This window comes from Bubalus kerabau, chromosome 12, assembly GCF_029407905.1.
Source record: "Bubalus kerabau isolate K-KA32 ecotype Philippines breed swamp buffalo chromosome 12, PCC_UOA_SB_1v2, whole genome shotgun sequence".
NCBI classification, from domain to species: Eukaryota; Metazoa; Chordata; class Mammalia; order Artiodactyla; family Bovidae; genus Bubalus; species Bubalus kerabau.
Window position 1 is genome coordinate 73,315,009 of NC_073635.1, and position 24,430 is coordinate 73,339,438.

The 24,430-nt window shown below is 39.9% G+C and overlaps 1 protein-coding gene across 1 annotated transcript in view; it reads left to right on the forward strand.

Annotated features, from left to right (window-relative positions):
* The window catches only part of LOC129624246 (ATP-binding cassette sub-family C member 4-like), a 203,767-nt gene that overhangs the window by 174,388 nt on the left and 4,949 nt on the right, over positions 1-24,430 (forward strand). Inside the window, 4 exon segments of the mRNA XM_055541907.1 lie at positions 5,646-5,735; positions 13,475-13,647; positions 14,088-14,193; positions 20,144-20,278. Coding sequence (XP_055397882.1) covers positions 5,646-5,735; positions 13,475-13,647; positions 14,088-14,193; positions 20,144-20,278 — 504 coding nt within the window.

The following is a 24,430-nucleotide window of genomic DNA, read 5'->3' on the forward strand; positions in this document are numbered from 1 at the left end:
TGTGTCCAACTCTGTGCGACCCCATAGACGGCCTCCTACCAGACTTCTCTGTCCCTGGGATTCTCCAGGCAAAAACACTGGAGTGGGTTACCATTTCCTTCTCCAATGCAGGAAAGTGAAAAGTGAAAGTGAAGTCGCTCAGTCGTGTCCGACTCTTAGCAACCTCATGGACTGCAGCCTACCAGTCTCCTCCATCCATGGGATTTTCCAGGCAAGAGTACTGGAGTGGGGTGCCATTGCCTTCTCCGAAATTTATGTGTATTTTATTGCAATTGAAAAATTTTTTCCCAAAGGTATCCCTTTCAGAAAACCTGGATAGTCCCCATATTTAAAGATTTCCTCTGGCTATTAGATTTATGACTTATGGTTACAGTAGAAAATAAATGAGCTTCAATTCCCAAGTTGTATGCTTTGATGGTACTCATCTCTGAAATGGCCATGTGAAATTAGTTAGTAGAAATAAAGGGCATGTCTGTAAAGTCCTTTCATATCCTTGGATACAAAGCTTTAGAAACATTCCCTGCATTCTTTTTAATGTTTTGTAATAGGAAAAATTTGTATGCTTGTGTACATAAAATAACTCTGTAAATAAATAACATTAGATGAATCTTGGCTCTGCCAATAATATTTGGAAGCATATCTGAGCAAAGACTAAGCATGTCTTGACATCAGCATGTTTTGGTTCTGTTCTGTTGGTTTCCATCTTTCCTTTGAGCATGTTCTAGGTACACTCTTCAGAGAGCATGCTTACAGAATAGTGCTAAGCTTTGTATCCATGTAGATTCCACTTTATATGACTTTATCTCCAAGGTGCAGTGTTGGTTGATTAAAGAGAAAGAATCTGGAGAGAACTTGGAATGTGTAAAGATTCCCAGGAAGCCATTCAGGAGACAGAGAGGGCTAGAATGTGTAACAGTGTAGACCAGGTGTCAGTGTGACCCACAGTTTATTCCTGCTCTGCCTCGTCGACTGTGGGGCCTTGATGTCACTTGGCTGCCAAGCTTCAACATCCTCGTACTTAAACCCAGTCTGGAAATAATTGCCCCACAGATTTGTTATGAAGATGTAATTTAGTGAGATAATGTTTGTGCCCATGTCTCATTCTTAAGAATGCTCAGTCATCAGGAAATGTTATTATTCTTAAGAATCAGGGCACTGGCCTTATGGGTATTATTTCTACTTAAGTAAAAGAGTAACACCTTTTGAAATGACTTTACTTTTCAATTTCTGTTTACGCGTTCATGGTCTTTGGTGATTTTCTTTATATTTATTGTCTAATAATAAAAACTAAATTGTTTACATAAATATGAATAGTAAAGCCAAGAAACAGAAAATAAAAGCAAACTAACCAACACAATAGGAATTTTGGGGAAAAGTATAACAGAGAAATGTATCTAACATTTTCCACCAAGAGCAAAAAATCAGACTAAAATATTTTTGTATTTTGATTTCTGGCTTTCCTCCCACCAGCTTCTTTTCTGACTATCAGCTTGTACAAACTCTTTCTTTCCAATCCCCCACCAAGACCTCTGGCCTTTTTCTCAGCCCTCCACACACTCTTGACTATTTTCTTTCTCTCTTTGAGGACAGGGCCTGTATCTCTCATTTCTGTTCCTCTAGTGCTTGCTGCAGTCCCTGAAAAGTAACACAAGTATTAATAATAATTCCTAACATTTATGGAATCATTAACACATTTTAGTTTCTTATCCCACCATTTCCTGCTTAATCCTCACAATTTGTTGTTATCCTCATCTGACAAACTTAAAAACTGAGTCACTGGGAGCTTATCTTACTTTTCAAGTAAGAGGCAGAGCCAGGATTCAAAAAGTTATGACCAACCTGGATAGCATATTGAAAAGCAGAGACGTTACTTTGTCAACAAAGGTCCGTCTAGTTAAGGTTATGGTTTTTCCTGTGGTCATGTATGGATGTGAGAGTTGGACTGTGAAGAAAGCTGAGCACTGAAGAATTGATGCTTTTGAGCTGTGGTGTTGGAGAAGACTCTTGAGAGTCCCTTGGACTGCAAGGAAATCCAACCAGTCCATTCTGAAGATCAGCCCTGGGATTTCTTTGGAAGGAGTGATGCTAAAGCTGAAACTCCAGTACTTTGGCCACCTCATGCAAAGAGTTGACTCATTGGAAAAGACTCTGATGCTGGGAGGGATTGGGGGCAGGAGGAGAAGGGGATGACAGAGGATGAGATGGCTGGATGGCATCACTGACTCGATGGACGTGAGTCTCAGTGAACTCCAGGAATTGGTGATGGACACGGAGGCCTGGCGTGCTGTGATTCATGGGGTCGCAAAGAGTCGGACACGACTGAGCAACTGAACTGATTTTTTTTTTAATTGAAGTATAGTTGATTTACAGTCTTTCAATTGTATAGCGAAGAGTTTCAGCTTAATCTCCAAATACTCCCATCTCAGCAGAGTAAAATCCAAAGTACTAGTCATATGACAGAGACCTATGCTCTCCAGTCTCCACATTGTCTACTTCTCAGTCATGCCCGACTCTTTGTGAACCCATGGACTGCAGCACGCCAGCATTCCCTGTCCATCACCAACTCCTGGAGCTTGCTTAAACTCACGTCCATTGAGTCGGTGATGCCATCCAACCATCCCCTTCTCCTCCTGCCTTCAGTCTTTCCTAGCATCAGGGTCTTTTCCAGTGAGTCTGCTCTTCACATCAGATAGTCAAAGTATTGAAGCTAGAAACTAATCTCCAGTCCAGGTTCGATGCAGGATACAGGAAGCTTGGGACTGGTGCACTGGGATGACCCAGAGGGATGGTATGGGAGGAAGGTGGAAGGGGGGTTCAGGATGGAGAACACATGTACACCTGTGGTGGATGCATGTTGATGTATGCCAAAACCAATACAATATTGTAAAGTAAAAAAAAATAATAATAATAAAATTAAAAAAAAAAAAGAAGAAGAAGAAGCTTCAGCATCAGTCCTTCCAGTGAATATTCAGGGTTGATTTCCTTTAGGATTGGCCAGTTTTATCTCCTTGCAGTCCAAGGGACTCTCGAGAATCTTCTCCAACACCACAATTCAAAAGCATCAATTCTTCAGCTGTGTTGTACTCATTAGATATTTTCCCCCTTTTTCCTACCATCCCACTTGAAAGGACTCCCCAAACCATAGCAAGAGTGAATAAGCATAGAACACAGCCAGAAGATACTACTCCTATTGCTCTGTCCCTCATTTGGAAATATCAGTTTAGAAATGGGTTTATGCACTTGTATGTCATGGGCTGATATGTGTCAGGAGAAGATACTCAAAATCTTATCCCTCCCCAACCAAGAGCCCTTTGTCTTTACAGTGTCTTGCTAGCTGCAGAGGTGGAGAAAGTCTGTTAGTTTGGCTACTGTAATTTACTTGTCTAAGTGCAAAAGCTTACATTCCTCTCCCCCCCAAAATGAGTAGGAAGCATTGATGCTTGTGTCTCAACACCCCAATTTAGGGAATTTAGGAAGCTGAGAGCAGACTCTGCGGAGGGGGAGCCCAGTGCTGTTTCTTTGAGTTGCCTCTCTTAGCTCAGCCAGGCCCACATCATCTTCCTTGGATCCCTGGTCCCTGTGATCCTGGAAGCAGCAGAGAGCTTCCATGGTGGTCTCTCTTCCTCCCAGGCTCATCCCCGTCACTGCTGACCCCGCATGAACAGGTCAGAACTGGGGGAGATATGATGATAACAAGGACCTGGGTAGGAGCAGAGACAGGGGAGTGGGGACATAGACCATCAGTCCTGGGTGGAACTTTCAAAGATGAATACTGTGTTCTTAAGAAGGTACTCCTCAACTTCTGTTCAAAATTTCAGGAATAAGAAAAAATGAAAGTTCTTAAATAATTTCCTTAAACACAACAGGTAGCTGAAGTATGTATGTTCTTTATGCTTAGGATCTGAAGTAGTTAAATATGTCCCCCAGAAAGACCACAGGTTGAGATTATATGCAGGGAGTAGACTGCTTACTTGAAAGAACCTAGAAAATGGAGGGAAGGATGAAGAATGTTGGGGACCAGCCTCCCCTCGCCTGGCTATGTCGCTTGTGTAAACCTCATGGAGACATGCAGAAGATACCTGCATGTGGGAATCTTAAGGTTGATAATTACAAAAAGTAACAAGTTTTTATAAAAATCTGAAGTAGAATGATGGTTAGTCGCCTGACAAGGCATGCTTACCATTGTTTAGATGGTTGTTTAGTCTTTGATTCTAAATTCAAGTTTTAAGGGAGACCTTAAATTTATGTTTTGAGTTTTTTTAGTTCAGTTCAGTATTCATTCTGAAATATTGTAAGACTAGTGATTTTCAGTGCTTTGGAGGCATATTGGCTACTTAATCAACTTTGTGCAAATAAATCTCCCTTTATAATGTCTTTTTAATTGTGGATTTGCTCAGAGATATCTCTTTTTTGGTGGCACATCCTGAGTTTTCTGTATTCTTTCCTCTCTCCCCAGACTTAAAACTTAGACCATATTGAAAGAAGGTTTGGAAGGCTTCCTGAGTATCATTCTTCCTTATGATTAGGGGAAATAAATGTCTGTCTATCTTCATCTTTCCTCTCAGGCTTTTGTGAAGTGAGGAGGAAAGTCCAGCCCCAAGGCTGATTTGAACATGGTGATTCAGCGCAGTTCCAGGCACTTGTGGAAGAGTCAGTTCTCCTCTTGTTCCCACACGAGTGCATTCCCTTTTCTGCCCCCTTCACTTAAAGGAACTTATTGGGCTCTTCACTGCTATCCATATTCTTATAACCTGGCTTACTAGAGCCTTCCAGAATAAAATGTAAATGGCCTACATGAGCTTATGTACAGGATTCTCTCTTGAAGCCAAGAGGACACATATATTTCCATAGTAATTTACTTATGGCTCCTCCTGAAGCAGATGGATAGGAAGAACTATTTAAATTAAAGTATCATGACACAGGTCACGGTGGGTTTCAGGTCCTCCTGGCCTTGCAGTTAGTAACGAGGTTCTGTGAGGCAGGTTATCCTGACACACAGGTGAGAGAACGTGGGGACCAGCTGATGCCAAAATCAGAGATGATCTCTCCATGGACAGAGGTGCTGCAGACTCCAGGAGCTTATGTTCCCCTTACACATGTGGGAATGTTCATTTCACACATGTGGAGAGATTCCAGACCCTAGAAGACAGTCTGACCAATGGAGAAAATAGCCTAGTTTATTCTTCAGTGCTAATGTGTAAATATTTAGTGGTTTGCTTTGAGGCACAAACCTCTACTAATCATGCTGTTGGTATTTCCCAGTCACACCAGCATTGACAGTTAATTTATGTAGATCTTGATGTTAAGTTTCTCATGCTTGTGTGAGTGTTTAAGCAGATATTTATTAGCAGGGTAGTATTAAAAAAATAAAATCTTCCTTTGTCTTCAGTTTTTTCCTTAAGATGAAAAAACTTCTTCAACACTTTCTTCTGTTAGTGTTCAGTAGTCCAAAAGATATTTTGTAGCACACTTTATACAATGGAAAATTATTTTAGAGATGCTTTTTTATAATTATACATTTGCAACTATATTATTAATAATTAATTAATTTAGATGTTTTTACATTTGAATTTTGACATTTGTACACATTGGAATAAAATGAAAAGAGGTTAAGGTAATAACATTCACTATTTTGGGGTATTTAGGAACCTGTTTTATTCACTGGAACAATGAGGGAAAATCTGGATCCCTTTAATGAGCATACGGATAATGAACTGTGGAATGCCTTAGAAGAGGTAATTTATTAATAGTAACTGAAATTAACTTGTTAGCATCTGTATATGTGTGTTTACATTTAGAGCTTTGCAGATAATTAAGGGGAGCGTGTCAGTTTCACTGACTTCGGTAATAGGAAAACACTGATGACATGGACATGCTTAAAAATGTGTGTATTGATGATGAAAATCAACAATATAATGTGACATGTTTTCATTTTAGCTATTTTCCTAGAACCCTGAACAAATAGACACATTATCTTGTCCTTAGCAGAGTACTCAATTCGATGTTAAAACTGTGGGATCAAATTCTACTAGTGACCTAGTGAATTAATTACTCCATTAAATTCCAATATTCATTTTATTCCTCTGGTCTTAGGAAACATCTCCTAAGTGGAGACAATAGTAGTTTTTCCTTATTAACTAAAAGATATAAACAAGATCATACTAATAAAATGTAGAAGTTTCATAGGAAAGTGTTTATAAAGGTCAATTATATAGTCAGAATTAATGATGATTATTTATTGGCAATTATGTCATTTTAATGCTGTAGCTTGAATGCAGATAACAGAACCCTGGAACATCTGCTCAGCTTTTACATGGGAGGTTCATTTCTAGAGAATTTTCTGTTATTTGTGTCATGTTTTTGCTTGCTCTGCTTCTTTGAATTTCCTCACCCTTGCATGAAAAAAATTTTGACTACTAAGTTGCTATCAGTTTGTATTTTAATACAAACCATTTTGTGTATTTGTACTAGTTTTACAAATCAGTTCTACTGTTGGAAGAAACCATAGACTTCTAAGCCATAGACAGACTTCTAATTTCTCCTAGGACCTAGCTCAGTCTTTTGCTTTTAAAAAAGTAAGAATGAGTATTCCAATGCATTAACGATGAAAGATCAGAAAGAGAAATTGAGAAAGCCATCTCTTTACCATTGCAACAAAAACAATAAAATACCTAGGAATAAACCTAACTAAGGAGGCAAAAGACCTGTACTCATAAAACTTCAAGGTACTGACAAAAGAAATCAAAGATGATGTAAAACAGATGGAGGGATATACCATGTTCTTGGATTGGAAGAAACAATATTGTGAAAATGACTATACTACCCAAAGAATCTTCAGATTAAATACAATCCCTGTCAAATTACCAATGGCATTTTTCATAGAATTAGAGCCAAAAAATTTACAGTTTTAATGGAAACACAAAAGACCCCAAGTTGCCAAAGCAGTTTTAAGAAAGAAAAATGAAGCTGGAAAAATTAGGTTCCCTGACTTCAGAATATATCACTGAGTTGGCCAAAAATTTGTTACATAAGATTTTATGGAAAAATTTAAATGAACTTTTTGGCTAGTTCAATACAGATCTAGAGTAATCACAATGGTGTGGCACTGGCACAAAAACAGAAATATAGATCAATGGAACAGGCTAGAGAGAGCCCAGAGATGAACTCACACACCTGTGGTCAGCTAATCTGTGACAAACAAGGCAAGAATATACGATGGAGAAGAGGTGGTCTCTTCAGTAAGTGGTGCTGGGAAAACTGGACAGCTAAGTGTAAAATAAGAAAATTAGAATATTCCCTAATACTGCATACAAAAATAAACTCAAAGTGGATTGAAAACCTAAATGTAAGACCAGATACTATAAGACTCTTAGAGGAAAACACAGGGAAAACACTCTACATAAATAACTACTAAATGTTTGATTGATCTTTTCGTTTCAGAGCGGTGTGGCATATTTTTTAAAATCTTTTCTGTTTGTTTGTTTGTTGTTACACAAATCTGAGAGATTGATTGTTCATGTTGGCTTGAATTGGTGTGTTTGTCATTTAGTGTCACCCTTCCATGGAAGCTCTGAAATCTGTAATATACAGATGAGCCTTGACTGTGAGCAGGCAGATTTGGAGGTATAACCATTTCCAGTCAGTAATTCTGGTTTCTGAAGGATATTACTGCTGAGTCTTTATACACCCACCCTGCTTTTCAGCAACATGTGTATTTTATTTTCTTAAATTGGGTTGATTGCTTCACCTTCTCCTGCCTGAAAAGCAGTGCACCTCTGATTTCATTTAAGTTTGTGAGTCTTTTACAATCAAATTCTGCAAGAGAAGAGGTGTGTAGAGCATTTAACCATTAAATATAAAGAACAATAGGATGATCCACTACTCTTGAATTCATAGGACAAATTTCATCTTTAAAAAAATAACTGGAAGTACTGGTAAATTATTTTTTAATTTATCTCCCAGATTTAGACCTTTTTTCACAGATTCTCAGATAGCATTACTCTAGAATTTTAGAATATATTTTTCCATGGACAGAGAAACAATGTTAATCTAAATTATAAAAATGCTGAAGTGGTAGATAATACTAAAATCTACTTCTATTTAAACTACATTTGGAACTTTCTATAAAAAGAAAGAAATGTGAGTTTATTTCACAAAGTGAAGTATATCGTTTTCATGTATTGTTTTGGAATTAGCTCTGTTAACTTTGGTGATATCACTTAGAGAAATCATCCCATCATTGTGTTTCTCTAGGAATTGATTCCTTATGACTGTTTTAAAAGAAAACTTATGAAATCATTCATTGAAAAACATACAAATGTGATAAAGAAATAATTCCTAAAGAATCTGGGTAAAGGGGTGATTTATCACTCTAAGTTATTGTTGCTCAGTTGCTAAGTCACCTCTGACTCTTTGTGAGCCCATGGACTAAAGCACGCCAGGCTTCCCTGTCCCTCACCATCTCCTGGAGTTTGCCCAAGTTCATGTCCATTGAATCGATGATGTCATCCAGCCATCTCATCCTCCGTCTCCCTCTTCTCCTTCTGCCTTCAATCTTTCACAGCCATCAGGGTCTTTTCCAATGAGTTTACATCAGGTGGCCAAAATATTGGAGCTTCAGCTTCAACATCAGTCCTTCCAAGAATATTCAGGGTTGATTTCCTTTAAGATTGACTAGTTTGATCCCTTGTTTTCCAAGGGACTCTCAATAGTGTTCTCCAGTACCACAGTTCAAAAGCATCAATTCTTTAGCGCTCTTTTATTGTCCAGCTCTCACATCTGTACATGACTACTGGAAAGACCATAGCTTTGATTATACGGACCTTTGTCAGCAAAGTGATATCTTTGTTTTTTAACACACTGTCTAGTTTTGTCATAGCTTTCCTGCCAAAAAGCAATCATCTTCTAACTTCAAGGCTACAGTCACCATCTGTGCGGATTTTAGAGCCCGAGAAGAGGAAATCTGTCACTGCTTCTATCTTTTCCCCTTCTATTTACCATGAAATTATGGAACAAGATGCCATGATCTTAGTTTTCTTAATGCTGAGTTTTAAGCCAGCTTTTTCACTCTCCTCCTTCACCCTCATCAAGAGGTATCACTAACTCAATGAAGTCAATTTTTAAGTGCACCAGAAACCCTAGTTATTAATTTGTAAAGGATGCCTAACTGAATATGTGAACCCAAACTCACAGAGTTAATCTGAGAATGAGTAGGAGGAAACCACTGTTTTCCTCTTTATGAACTTCAATTAAAAGGAAAAGATGGCATTAAAAAAAAATTAAGGTCCTCTAGTTCTGTTTCCTCCTTCTTCCTTGGCAGAGATGGACACTCAGAAGGAAGACAGTCCTATGGATGCTGCCTGTCTCATTTTGGTTATTTTTCTAAATATGCCTAAAATACATTTTTCATGTACTGAAAACTTTCCAACTTACTGTAAACTGATAAAAGTTCACCAGAAATTAGTGCTATTGGGGTGCTAAAAAGCAAAGGCAGCTCCAAAAATATAACATGAGTAGTGCCTGAAGATGAAGCACTTTATCACTCAGAGGTTAAAAGGTTATAGTAGATAAAACTCTGGAAGTGAATCATTGATGTGTTGTATCCATTAAAAAGCAAAAACAAAACACCTTAGACACTTGGATTTGGAATTAAGAGTAGAGTATGGGGGCTTCCCCGGTTGCTGAGTGATGAAGAGTCTGCCTGCAATGGAGGAGAAATGGGATTGATCCCTGAGTTGGGAAGATTCCCTGGAGGAGGAAATGGTAACCCACTCCAATATTCTTGCATGGGAAATCCCATGGACAGAGGAACCTGGTAGGCTACAGTCCGTAAGGTCCATGACTTAGCAACTAAACAATAACAAAAATGTCCTGTCAAAACTGGGAAGAAATTGTACAGTTAAATGTCTGACATTGATAGTGTCTCTGTTAGGACACAAGCGTGTCTCATCACACAGGAAACCAAGATACAGAAACCTGGGCATCAGCAGCCTGTGCATCAGCAACCACGTGGTTCAGTCCTTGCTGTGGAGACAGGTCACATGTCCATTTCCCAGGGCCTTGTGTTAGGTGAACTTCCTTTACTGCTGGCCCTGTTCTGGTACAAGCTCTTCCCCATCTGTTGATTGCATTTCAGTGTCTCCTTCTGACCCACACCAGATTTTCTTCTTGAAAAGTAAGAAAGTTCCACAAAATGTGGAAACCACCTGACCTCTGTGTTCCCTTCCTGTGAGAGGTGTCAGCACCTACTACACAGAGTGCACACAGAGATGATGGTGAGACAGGGTGCCTTAAAGTCCAGTTTATTATTCTTCAGTTTCGCTATATTCTATTATTTTCCCAAGCTCAAAAACAATCTGAAGTATTCTATACTGATGTATAGTTTTGAATAGGAGTTATTTGTTATATTTTCCTTAAATTATAACTTTTTCAGTGCTTTCCTTTATTTAAAGTGTGATATGATATCTTGGAGCCAGTTAATTGTTATAAGAATATATCCTTTTTACAATTACACTTAAAAAGAAAACAGTGTTATATATAAATTAATTATCCATATGAATTTAGTTTCTATGGTATATTTTATTTTTTAAATATAAATTTATTTATTTTAATTGGAGGTTAATTGCTTTCTAATTTACAGAAACAGGTATGTCACGCAATTAGAGTCACTTATGTCTTCATTCGGAGAAGGCAATGGCACCCCACTCCAGTATTCTTGCCTGGAAAATCCCATGGGTGGAGGAACCTGGTAGGCTGCAGCCCATGGGGTCTCTAGGAGTCGGACACGACTGAGCGACTTCACATTTACTTTTCACTTTCATGCATTGGAGAAGGAAATGGCAACCCACTCCAGTGTTCTTGCCTGGAGAATCCCAGGGACATGGGAGCCTGGTGGGCTGCCATCTCTGGGGTCACACAGAGTCAGATACGACTGAAGTGACTTAGCAGCAGCAGCATGCCTTCATTCATGTTGTTGTTGTATATCGCATCTGACTCTTCTGCAACCCCATAGACTGTAGCCTGCCATGCTCCTCTGTCCATGGGATTTCTCAGTCAAGTATACTAGAGTGGTTTGCAATTTCCTTAGCCAGGGAATCTCACCCAAGATCGAACCCAAGTCTCCTGTTTGGCAGGTGGATTGTTTACCACTGAGTCACCAGGGAAGCCCACCTTCATCCAGCCAACAAATATCTACTGAGAGCTTGTTAGGCAATGCTGCAGGTTCTGGGGCTGTCACAGTCATCAAGAGACAAAATGTCTGTCCTTCTGGAGCTTAAGTTCTCCTGAAGAAGTTGAAAAGCAGGCCAATGCATATGTAATGAAATCTCAGTGCTGATACATGCAAAGTAGAAAGGTGGAGCAGAACTTGAGGAGGGGCTAGCCAATAGCATTATTAATAATGGACAATATATATTGATCTGATACAAATTCTGCATGTACTGACTCATTTAATATTCTTAACAATGTTAGGAGGCACACACCTTTATAATTATGGTATTATAGTCTTAGAGTTTAGGAAGCTAAGATAGAGTAGGTTCAGGAACTTGCCCAGTTGGTACAGCCAGGCAAGACTTAATCCCCAGGCTGCCTGGCTTCAAGTCTCCAATTTATTTTTGTTTGGCTGCAAAAAAAAGAAAAAAAGTCAACAAAAGAACCTAAAATGCTGTACTTTGGTGGAATCTCCAAAATGACAGAATGATCTCGGTTCATTTCCAAGGGAAACCATTCAGTATCACAGTAATCCAGGTCTATGCCCCACCCTCATCATAGAAAGTGAAGAAGAACTAAAGAACCTCTTGATTAAAGTGAAAGAGGGGTGTGAAAAAGCTGGCTTAAAACAACATTCAAGAAGCTAAGATCATGGCATCCTATCTCATCACTTCATTGCAATAGATGGGGAAATAGTGGAAACAATGACAGACTTTATTTCCAAAATCATTGTAGATGGTGACTGCAGCCATGAAATTAAAATATGCTTGCTCCTCGGAAGAGGAGCTATAACAAACCTGCTGCTGCTGCTAAGTCACTTCAGTCGTGTCCGACTCTGTGCGACCCCATAGACAGCAGCCCACCAGGCTCCGCCGTCCCTGGGATTCTCCAAGCAAGAACACTGGAGTATGTTGCCATTTCCTTTTCCAATGCATGAAAGAGAAAAGTGAAAGTGAAGTCACTCGGTCGTGTCCGACTCTTAGCGACCCCATGGACTGCAGCCTACCAGGCTCCTCCATCCATGGGATTTTCCAGGCAAGAGTACTGGAGTGGGGTGCCATTGCCTTCTCCTATAACAAACCTAGACAGAATATTAAAAAGCTGAGACATGACTTTGACTACAAAGTCCATGTAGTCAAACTTATTGTTTTTCCACTAATCATGTACCAATGTGGGAGTTGGACTACAAAGAAGGCTGAGCGCTGAAGAACTGATGCTTTAGAACTGTGGTTCTGGAGAAGATTGTTGAGAGTCCTTTGGACAGCAAGGAGACCAAACCAGTCAATCCTAAAGGAAATCAACCCAAATTTTCTTTGGAAGGACTGATGATGAAGCTGAAGCTCCAATACTTTGGCCACCTGATGTGAAGACATGACTCATTAGAAAAGACCCTGATGCTGGGAAAGATGGAAGGCAGGTGGAGAAGGGTATGAAAGAGGACAAGATGGTTGGATGGCATCACCAACTTAATGGACGTGAGTTTGAGCAAACTCCAAGCAATAGTTAAGGACTAGGAACACTGGTTTGCTGCTGTCCATGGGGTTGCAAAGTGTTGGGCATGACTCAGCAACTGGATGACAATAAGTATATGGACAATATCCATATACTGGGGGGAATAAGATGTTGTGTTTTATTTTTCATGTGTTTTCATTCACAAACAATGCATTTAGGACACTGAATAAAATGCACTTGATTGGTCCACTATTTGTAGGAATAAACTTGGGAAAGAACCATCATCAGAATGGGCTCCAGGATTACTAATGTATAAGTGGCAGTTTGCTATTGCTGGACTTGCATATATTAAAATTTAGAAAATAGTAAAGGGCCAATAAGCTTATATCTTCAGAGAACCAGATTTTCTGTAAAATTTTTGAAAACTTTTCTCTAGTGTACCAATTCCTATGCAAAATGTACTTTAGGAAACTTGACTCAACCATAAAGATCCTTTTAACTTTTCTGTTTCAATCATATTGGGAGAAATAGCTTCACTTGTTGAGAAACTTCCTTAACTAACCCCTGGGGTGGGGGGGGGCAGGGTTGGTTGATGTCCTGTGGTGGGAAAGGGGGACACTGAGATCTTTCTGTCCTGAGTTGACTCCACCATCTTTCTCAGTGAACACTCATTGGAAGGAGCTCTCCCCATCACCTGGCTGTACATGTAAGACACGTAAGAAGTCCTGAGGATGTCAAAGCTCTAATGTCTAAAAGGCATGTCTACTTCAGTAGCAGTTTGCTTAGAAAAATGTCATTCTTTCTGAATCCACAGGTACAACTCAAAGAATCTATCGAAGGTCTTCCTGCTAAAATGAATACTGAATTAGCAGAATCTGGCTTGAACTTGAGTGCTGGTCAGAAACAACTGCTGTGCCTTGCCAGGGCTCTTCTCAGGAAGAATCAGATATTGATTCTTGACAAAGCCACATCATACGTGGATCCAAGGTATGGAGCTGAGCCCCAGGAAATCTTGAATTGACTTGTAAATGTGGTAAATGGAAAACATTTAGTGAATCTTCGAAATGTTTCTAAGTGCTCACTTGGCCTCATGGATATCAGTTGATAAAATTAATTCCAGAAAACAAAGGAAAAAAACAAGACATGTTATATGGTGTTAATGTTGTTATGAGGCACCCTAAGAAAGCTGAATTCCTAAATCCAGCTCCTGATAGTTTCAAGAAATTTTGAGGGAAGACTAATTTTCCATCATTTTATGAAAAATAGTAAGTTTCTAAGTAGACATTTTATACTTAGTTTTTTAGGAACAAGACTATATGTTAAAGTATTGATTTTAAAAAACATTGTAAAAATATCATAGGATGTTTTTAAGTCTTAAGTCTGCTTTTCCTGTCTTTACTGAATTAAATCAACTTCTTTGTTTCTAGAACTGATGAGTTAATACAAAAAAGAATTCGTGAGAGATTTGCCCAGTGCACTGTGCTGACCATTGCACACAGGTTGAGCAACATTATTGACTGTGAATGGATAATGGTAAGACCCTCTCCATTTTAGTTGTTTCCATTTATGTTCAATTTTCAATGTATCCTTCTGTGTAAAATTTGCTAGGAAGCTCCATTAATTTTTCTCTTAGTTTCTTCTCTCATTCCTGAAAGTTATTCAAGTACTTAACTATACTTTTAGAATGCACTATTAAATAATATATCCAATAATCTTATATTTTTGTATTAAAAGTTTATTTAAATTGTCATTTTTTTTATGATGGCCAACCATTAAAATATTCCAAACCCAAGTTATAGCTCCATATTTTAGTGGGGTAGAACACAGTGATTTTCACTGTGTCATAGTTCTTTCAGCATTTTTGGATCCCCTTATAAAAAAAATTAGCCTCTAGTTTAGACTGCTGGGAGGTTTATGGCTAAAGTTGTAGATTTTCTCAGGAGTCCATGAGAAGAAAAGGCCTAGTGAGAAAAACAGTATTTATTACATAGGGATTTAAAGGGCTAGAAAAGTGAAACACTGGGGTAACAATTTTAGAAAGCAGCTACCATATCCTAGGACAGATCTCCAGACCTGAGAACTCACAAAAGAGGCCCTAAGGAATTGATACTCAGACCTCCAAGAAGAGGACACTGCCTGCTTGCTGGTCATATTTGTGAGGGGGCAGGCGCAGAAGGCAATGGCATCCCACTCCAGTACTCTTGCCTGGAAAATCCCATGGAGGCAGGAGCCTGGTGGGCTGCAGTCCATGGGGTCGCGAAGAGTCAGGACACAACTGAGCGACTTCACTTTCACTTTTCACTTTCCTGCATTGGAGAAGGAAATGGCAGCCCACTCCAGTGTTCTTGCCTGGAGAATCCCAGGGACGGGGGAGCCTGGTGGGCTGCCGTCTCTGGGGTCGCGCAGTCGGACACGACTGAAGCGAGTTAGCAGCAGCAGCAGCAGGATGGGGCTAGTTCTCCATGTGCTAATAGCTGGGAGCTGAGTCAGGTCCCAGTGCTGAGGGGACTCTAGTAGCAGAATCAGGTAGAACATTAGCTGTGTTTCCCTTCAGTCGCCCTCTAGTGCCACCTACTGGCAACCTAACGAAGGCCACCTGACAAAAGAGTGAACTGCTGCAGTGACTTGCAGAGACCCAGCTTCTGCATCACAGATGAGAGTTTGGAAAGAAAGGCAAATCAGGGATCAGAGACTAAATAAACAACCAGCGAATTTCTTACACAATAGTTCTGTTCTGCACACATGGCAAGCTCCAGGCTTTGGTCTCTGTATATCTGTCTAGTATATTCCTTCCAGGTTTGGTTGGCTCTTTCTTCCGTAGTAATTTAACATTTCCTTCCTTAGCTTTATTTCCTTCCTCCATCGATTCATTTTCTCTATCTTTTTCATTTTCTCTCTTTCTTTGTCCTTTTCCTCTGTTGCTTGCTCAGTTTCAATACATGTTAGGACGGGGCTTTATGAAACAAGAAAAGCATTCCTCAAAGGATAAACTTTGGCAGCAAATAATCTCAAGGAATGCAAGATACTTTAAGGTATTTTGATGGTCCATACAAAACAGACAATAATCACTAATGAGTGGTCAATAGTACCCACAGTTCTTTATGTCTGATGATAATGGAACTGTCTCTTTTGACTTGGGCAGTTCCTGGAATATCACCTCCCATCCTACCTCACATGCATTGTTAGATGGGACATCAGTGGGGCACTGAGTAGATCAGGCTGTCAGCATTGAGGCAGTGCCTGTAGCCTCACTCCTTGAGCTGGATGTGCAAAGGAGTGAGCTCTGGGGAGGCAGATGACAGGAGTGGGGCATCCCCAACCAAAGGTATGCTCTAGGCTCCAAACAGTGCATCTGGTCACCTGGACTAGACATCACAGTAGGAAGTGGGCTCTACATGCAGACTTTCATGAGGCATGGGGTGACATTCTAGATTGCCCAACAGTAACTCTTAATTTCCAGAAATATTTTGTGTCAGGCATCCTTAGTCGTTCATTTTGTGTTCTTGATGCTAATTGGAAAAGTAACCTTTTATTGCTAGATTTTACCTGTCACTTTGTTCTTACCTCTCAACATTGCATTTCAAAATTGTCCCCTAAAGCACCATTCTTCCATTATAAATAAATGATGCTGTGAAATTTACTTATTTCAAGCCCTTTTTTAGGCTTTAGAAACATGGCAGGCATCAGAAACATGGCTTGATCTCCAGCTCAATTAAGGGTCTGTTCAATTAAATTCTTTGCTCCTAAATGTGCCCTAAAGATTTATTTTTGGTTTTTGGTATTATAGCATTAATGACATTAATGGTAGCAGATTCTTTTTATTATCTAATTCTTAGAAATACTGCCACCTTGGAATGTGTGGTTGGTTAGGGAAACTGAGGAAGGACAGAATTTGGACATGTCACCTGGTCTCTAGTCTTTCCCATTCTATTGTTTTCCTTTGTTTCTTGGCATTGATCACTGAAAAAAGCTTTCTTATCTCTCCTTGCTTTTCTTTGGGACTCTGCATTCAGATGAGTATATCTTTACTTTTCTCCTTTAGCTTCTCTTCATTTATCAGCTATTTAAATAACCTCAGATATGCAGATGATACCACCCTTATGGCAGAAAGTGAAGAGGAACTGAAGAACTAATTTCTTCATGAATGTGAAAGAGGAGAGTGAAAAATCTGACTTAAAACTCAGCATTCAAAAAGCTAAGATCATGTCATCCAGTCCCATCACTTCGTGGCAATAGATGGGGATACAATGGAAACAGTGACAGACTTCATTTTCTTGAACTCCAAAATCACTGCTGATAGTGACTGCAGCCATGAAATTAAAAGACACTTGCTCCTTGAAAGAAAAACTATGACCAACCTAGACAGCATATTAAAAAGCAGAGACATTACTTTGCTGACAAAGGTCTGTTCAGTTAAAAGCTATGGTTTTTCCAGTAGTCATGTATGTATGTGAAAGTTGGACCAAAAAGAAAGCTGAGTATCAAATAATTGATGCTTTTAAACTGTAGTGTTGGAGAAGACTTTTGAGAGTCCCTTCAACTGCAAGGAGATCAAACCAGTCCATCCTAAAGGAAATCAGTCCTGAATATTCATTGGAAGGACTGATTCTGAAGCTGAAACTCCAATACTGTGGCTACCTGATGTGAAGACCTGACTCATTTGAAAAGGCCCTGATGCTGGGAAAGATTGAAGGCAGGAGGAGAAGGGGATGACAGAGGATGAGATGATTGGATAGCATCACTGACTCGATGGACATGAGTTTGAGTGAGCTCTGGGAGTTGGTGATGAACAGGGAGGCCTGGCATGCTGTGGTCCATGGGGTTGAAAAGACTCAGACACGACTGAGTGACTGAACTGAGCTGAACTGTCACCTTGTCAGTCCTAAAGTGTTATCACTCAGCACCTGATCTGCAGATGTGAACATCTGTATCCTCTGAACAAAGCAGCTTTGTTGCTATTAGCAAAATATGTTCATTTGTTTAATGCTTTACTTACAGATTTGTTGTTTAGTTGCTCAGTCGTGTCCACCTCTTTGTGACCCCATGGACTGCAGCATACCAGGCTTCCATGTCCTTCACTATCTATTAGAGCTTGCTCAAACTCATGTCCACTGAATCAGTGATGCCATTCAACCAGCTCATCCTCTGTTGTCCCCTTCTCCTCCTGCTTTCAATCTTTCCCAGAATCAAGGTCTTTTCTAGTGAGTCAGCTCTTCACATCAGGTGGCCAAAGTATTGGACTTCAGCTTCAGCATCAGTCCATTCAATGAATATTCAGGGTTGATTTCCTTTAGGATTTACTTGTTTGGTCTTCTTGCAGTCCAGGAACTCTCAAGAGTCTTCTCCAGCACCACAGTTCAAAAGTATCAATTCTTCAGTGCTCAGCCTTCTTTATGGTCCAACTCTCACATCTATACATGACTTCTGGAAAAATCATAGCTTTGGCTAAATGGACCTTTGTCAGCAAAGCAATGTCTCTGCTTTTTAGTACACTGTCTAGGTTTGTCATAGCTTTTCTTCCAAAAAGCAAGTGTCTTTTTACTTACCAATATCTCCTGGTAAATTTCTATAATCTCACATTTTTCTCTCTTGATCAATGCTTTTGAACAAATCTTTAAAGAACTTTTATTAAACAATGTCCAGCCAGTCTCTCCCCAACTTTCTAGTTCTGTCCCACTCTGCTTGCCCTCCTTCCTTTATAGCTAAAATCACACTGATGGTCTTTCAGTTCTCCAAATTCAGTATTCACTATCTTACAGTGTGCCCTCTCTAGACTTTTGGATTAGTCTAAGGTGCCTGTGGTGGCAATGGTGAGATGGTGGGACTTGGGGTAGATAAGGAAGTGAAGCCAAGTGGACTGCATGATGGATTGAACATGGGATCTGAGGGCAAAGAAAGAAGTTGATGTTGGTTTCTGGGTACAGAGACTGAGCATCTGGGTGAGTAGGGAAGACAGAGGGAGAAGGGAGATGCTAGAGTTCTCTTTGGAGCCTGTCACCTTTGTGATGAATGACCTTGTTTCTAGGAAAGGATCTTACCCTTCACTGTGGAGCTTCCCTTCTCACTCCTGTGTTGGGAGACCTTCAGTGTAGGGCTCCCTGGTTGCGTTCATCAATGATGTCACAGGGAGATCCCACCAGGAGATGTAAACTTGGCTACTTGTTTATATCTTGTTCTGAACTGGTTGTGGTTGCTGACTCCTCTGGTAGGAATGGCAGGATTAGACCTCAGAGGACCGCTGCACCCCCCAGTTACAGAGTTGGGGATTGTCCTCTGTGCTCCATTCACCCCAGATGTAAAGCTTGGATATTTTTCTAGAGCTTCTGGTTACCAGTTGGCTTTCACTTCAGCAAAAACATCACCAGTAATGTTCTTTCTCAAACCTTTAATTTTTGAGGCAATCTTATTTTTATTGCTTGCTTTAGAAATATAGACATACCTTGTTTTATTGTGTTTCCCAGATACTGCTTTTTTTTTTTTTTTTTTTTTTTTTTTTACAAATTGAGAGTTTGTCAAAAACCTACATTAAGCACATCTATGGGTGGCATTTTTCCAACAGCTTTTGCTCATTTTGTGTCTTTGTGTCACCTTTTGGTAATTCTCACAATATATCAAACATTTTCACTATCATTGAAGTTGCTCTGGTGATCTGTAACATCAATGATCTTTGATATTACTACTATGACTTATTGAAGTCTCTGATGATAGTTAATATTTTTTAGCAATACTTTATTTTTTAAGTTAAGGTATGTACATTGTTTTTTTCATTATTGTGCAATAATGATATTGCACACATGCTTGGGTACAGTATAATGTAAACGAAGCTTCTATGTGCCCTGGGAAACCAGAAAATTCATGTGACTCACTTTACTGTGATGTTCATTATATTCTGGAATTCTGAAACTGAACCCACAATAGCTCTGAGGGATGACTGTGCCTGTTTCCTTTCTGGAAAGCAAGTGATTGTCTGTACTGAAAGCTCTAAGGACATAAAGACAAGTCAATCTACTACAAAGTCTAATGTTCCAGAGGGCAAGTGGCCAGCCTGAAGGAGCGGCTGCAGAAGTGACAGATGTTTGATTTTCCTGAGTCAAGACATTTCCCAACGCTGTGTATCTTATAAATAGCCCTCAAAGCTCAGAGTCTGAGAGCTAAAAGCACTAACTAATGATAACAACCCCAAAGGCCCTGGGCAGAATATAAAACGCTACAGAGTGTTCAGTTCCAGTAATCATAATCATGATTAAAGCTTTCATTTTTCTGAAAATGAAAGAACTTTCATTTTCTTCCTTTCCTATAACCATGTAATAATGAAAGGCTGGGCTGGACTCTTGTTTCCCAGTGAAACAGGGGAATCAAACCATGTAAATACCACCAATCCTCCCACCCAAATTCTCCCTGTCCTGCCCCTTTTTGAGATATTGTCTGAGTTATGTTACTGGGAGATATTGTGTGCTAATGGGTTTCTTTCTGCTATTCACAGGTTTTGGATTCAGGGACACGGAAAGAACATAATCAGCCAAATAATTTGCTGCAAGATGAAAACAACCTATTTTACAAGATGGTGCAACAACTGGGTGAGGCGAAGGCTGCTGTCCTCAGTAAAATGGCAAAATAGGTGAGGCTGTTGTGGGAAGCTGTAATTAAAATTCGCCTCCAGGATTCACTCTTCACAGGATCTCCACCAAGGGTCTGGGAACAAGCACTCTGTGTTCTTTTCAATAGAAGCCTCCAGAGAGGAAGCTGCATGAATGGGTCTTTAACAACACATGGCAGGTGGAAGGCAGGTCTGCTGGGAATCTGCAGCAGTGCTGGGGGTGGGGTCGGGATGTGTGCACCCTTCTGTGTGCGTACACCTGTGCCTGAGAGAGAGATTTTGGATTTGGCTTTCCACATATTTGGACTCTGGGTTCAAATTCTCATGGAACATAGAACATTTTCATTTTGCAGACCCTTTCCATTCATTCTGATTGGTACTCAACACAATTGTGATACAAGTTCCATCAAATAATATCCAGGAAATTTGAGAGTTTAAGGGGAAAAAAATAGGAATATTTTGATTCTAGGAAGATCTTACAGAGAAAGGTGTAGGTCTCTTCTGTTTCCTAGTCTGTAAAGAAAATTCTTACCTGAAATTATCACTTTCTACCTAATTCTTTGTTGTTTAGAATTAGGTCCATTTACGTCCCCCTCTATGTTTCCTCTACCTTCTAGATGATGAACTTGTCATCAGTACAAATCAAGAACTCACAATAGCTTCACACTGTAGTCTGAATGGTACCTGAAGGTTACAGAGCACTTTCTCAGAGATGAGGTGTGTGAGGCACTAAGCACTGTGGGTGGTGTGAGGAAGGGGCTCAGTGAGTAACATTCAGGTCACGTGGTATCTTCCTAACAGAGGTGTAGTGGTAACCAAGGTCTGGTTTAAGAGACTTACCCACTGTCATGCAGCCATCTGCAAGTCTTTCTGGAACCAGGTGGGAGTGGGATTGGGGTTAATGGGAAGATAGAAGGAAGGAAGGAAGGTCTGGTGTTCTTGTTCCTTAACATGTGTGACTCAGGGTGGGATGTGGCTTCCCCACTGAAAATTTATCTCTGGGTGTTAAATTATGGATGTATTTTCCATTCTTCATACTTTTCTGTCTTTCCAAGATTTTCACTTGTAAACAGAATAAGATTATTTGTGTAATATTTGAAATGTCTTAAAGAAAACATGTCCCAGTGTCTTAAGTACTTGTATATGAAAGATTTATCTAAAATGCGGCCTGAGTTCATCACTCTCTCCTCTCAGTCCTCTCTAGAAATGAGGAAATGCAGAGCAGGACCTTCCACTGCTCATCAGGTAGGAGACTTCCTTGGTCCCAGAGCTGGCTGAAGAATTGACAGAGCTAGAGTTCATGCTTAGGTTTAGGGACAAGGAAGTCTGTGTTCTGAACTTTTCATGAGTACTTACATTGTGTGCAAATGTAGAGAAGCTGAACAAGAAGAAACTCTGTATTTTTTTATGCCTGAAATTCACAGAGTGCTTTTATCCACTAGAGTGTCTCCCAGTCAGACCATCCCTCCTGACGCCTCGAGAGCCAGGAATCTCCCAAACCCTTTTGCTCTATTGACCTTAGGCATTTCACATCAAAAAGTAGTGTTCCCACCTGTATGTCAAAGTCTTCATTTTAAAACTATATTATCATAACATTGAGTAATGAGAAAAGGAACACAGAATTTTAGATTGGCCCAGATAATAAGATAATAGGAGTCAACCCTCTCTTTGTACAGGTGAGGAAACTAAGGTACTTCAGAAGGAAAGTGGTCCTATGTATATAACTGGTGTTAAGCTAGTTTGAAGCAGACACAGAATTAGAAATTTGGTCTTTTAATAAATATTTTAAATCAAGTGTAATATACATACTGAAGCAGACATAGGTCATAGAATTAGAAAGCTTGTGATTTCAGGTCTAGTAATCCTGCACCTGCTTTAACATTATTAATGGTAAGTTACATTTGTGTAGTTCTTTATAATTTATACAGTTCTCACATGTATGATTTCATTTACTCTGCTGATGGTCCATTTTTATCCCATGTCATGGATGAGGAGAGCGTGTCCAGAGTTCACCCAAGGTCACAGAGCTGATCCAGGAAGCACAGAGGGGGAATTGCTGAGGGAGGCTGGGTGCTGTCCTAGGTACTACGTTCTGTGTCGAGCCTGAGAACACTGCTCCTGTCACCTGGTAGCCAAGGTAGGGCCAGTCACCGAAGTTCATGGTGACAGAACTTCACTCTTGGATTTCAGTCCTGCCACTGGCTCAGGTCCCTCTACAGAAAGAAATACATTTCTGAATTCTCATGCCATCTTGACATTTTTTCTGCATACTCTGTATCCTCTTAGGAGGAGAAGCTGTCAGATTATCAATTTTTTTTAATGTGCAAACATCAGATATCAATGCAATGTTCAGAGCTGTAACACGGGGCACGTTAGCCTAAGTCATGAGGTTTCACTCTATTAGAACAGAATTCATTCATCTGAAAAGAAAACCCAACATCTGGAAGAGGGTGCTTCCACATCACATTTTCTTGAACTTGTAGCTCAGGGGAGCTGATCACTGTCTGATTGACTCTTTTGGATGATCCATGAAATAGTAGAGAAAGTACATTTTAGATACAAAAAGCTAAAGGGGGCAGTAGTTCGCTAGGGCTGCCATACAAAAACCAAAGAGTAGGTGACTTATAAAACAGAAACTTATATCCTCACAACCCTGGAGGTTGGAAGTCTGAGGTCAAGGTGACAGCAGGGTTGATTTCCTCCGGGGTCTCGCTCCTTGCCTTGTAGACACCATCTTCCCTCTGTGTCTTGCATGTTCTTCCCTCTGTGTGAGCCTGTGTCTTGGTCTCTTCTTATGAGATCTCCAGTCTGTTAGATTAGGACCCACCTGTATGATTTCATTTTAACTTTATTACCTCTTTAAAGATGCCATCTCCAAATACAGTCACATTCTGAGGTACTGTGGGGTTTAGGGCTTCAACATGTAAAATTGGAGGTGAGAGGGTAACAGGCAAGAAGGCCAGGGGTCTCCAAAAGGAGGAAATAGTCTGCAAGTTTCAGACATTTTTTTTAATTTCTCTCTTAAGCTGCAGGAGGAAACAAACTACTAGTGTTATATTTTTTCCCCTTCTCTGTACAAATTTATATCCGCTGAAAAAGAAATGCAAATAGGCAAAATGATTGTCTGAGGAGGCCTTACAAATAGCTGAGAAAATAAGAGAAGCTAACGGCAAAGGAGAAATGGAAATATATACCCATTTGAATGCAGAGATCCAAAGAATAGCAAGGAGAGCTAAGAAAGCCTTCCTCAGTGATCAGTGCAAAGAAATAGAGGAAAGCAGTAGAATGGGAAAGAATAGAGATGTCTTCAAGAACACTAGAGCTATCAAGGGAAAATTTCATGCAAAGATGTGTACAATAAAGGACAGAAATGGTATGGATCTAACAGAAGCAGAAGATATCAAGAAGAGGTGGCAAGAATACACAGAAGAACTATACAAAAAAGATCTTCATGACCCAGATAATCATGATGGTGTGATCACTCACCTAGAGGCAGATATTCTGGAATGTGAAGTCGAGTGGGCCTTAGTGAACAAAGCTAGTGGAGGTGATGGAATTTCAGTTGACCTATTTGAAATCTTAAAAGATGATGCTGTGAAAGTGCTGCACTCAATATGCCAGAAAATTTGGAAAATTCAACAGTGGCCACAGGACAGGAAAAGGTCAGTTTTCATTCCAATCCCAAAGAAAGGCAATGCCAAAGAATGTCAAAACTACTGCACAGCTGCACTCATCTCACACACTAGCAAAGTAATGCTCAAAATTCTCCAAGCCAGGTTTCAACAGTATGTGAACTGTGAACTTCCAAATGTTCAAACTGGATTTACAGAAGGCAGAGGAACCAGAAATCAAATTGCCAACATCCGTTGGATCATCAAATAAGCGAGAGAGTTCCAGAAAAACATCTGCTTTATTGACTGTGCCAAAACCTTTGACTCTGTGGATCACAACAAACTGTGGAAAATTCTTCAAGTGATGGGAATACCAGACCACCTTACCTGCCTCCTGGGAAATCTGTATGTAGGTTAGAAAGCAACAGTTAAAACTTAACATGGAACAACAGAGTGGTTTCAAATCTGGAAAGAAGTACATCAAGGCTGTATATTGTCACCCTGCTTATTTAACTTATATGCAGAGTATATCATGAGAAATGTTGGGCTGGATGAAGCACAA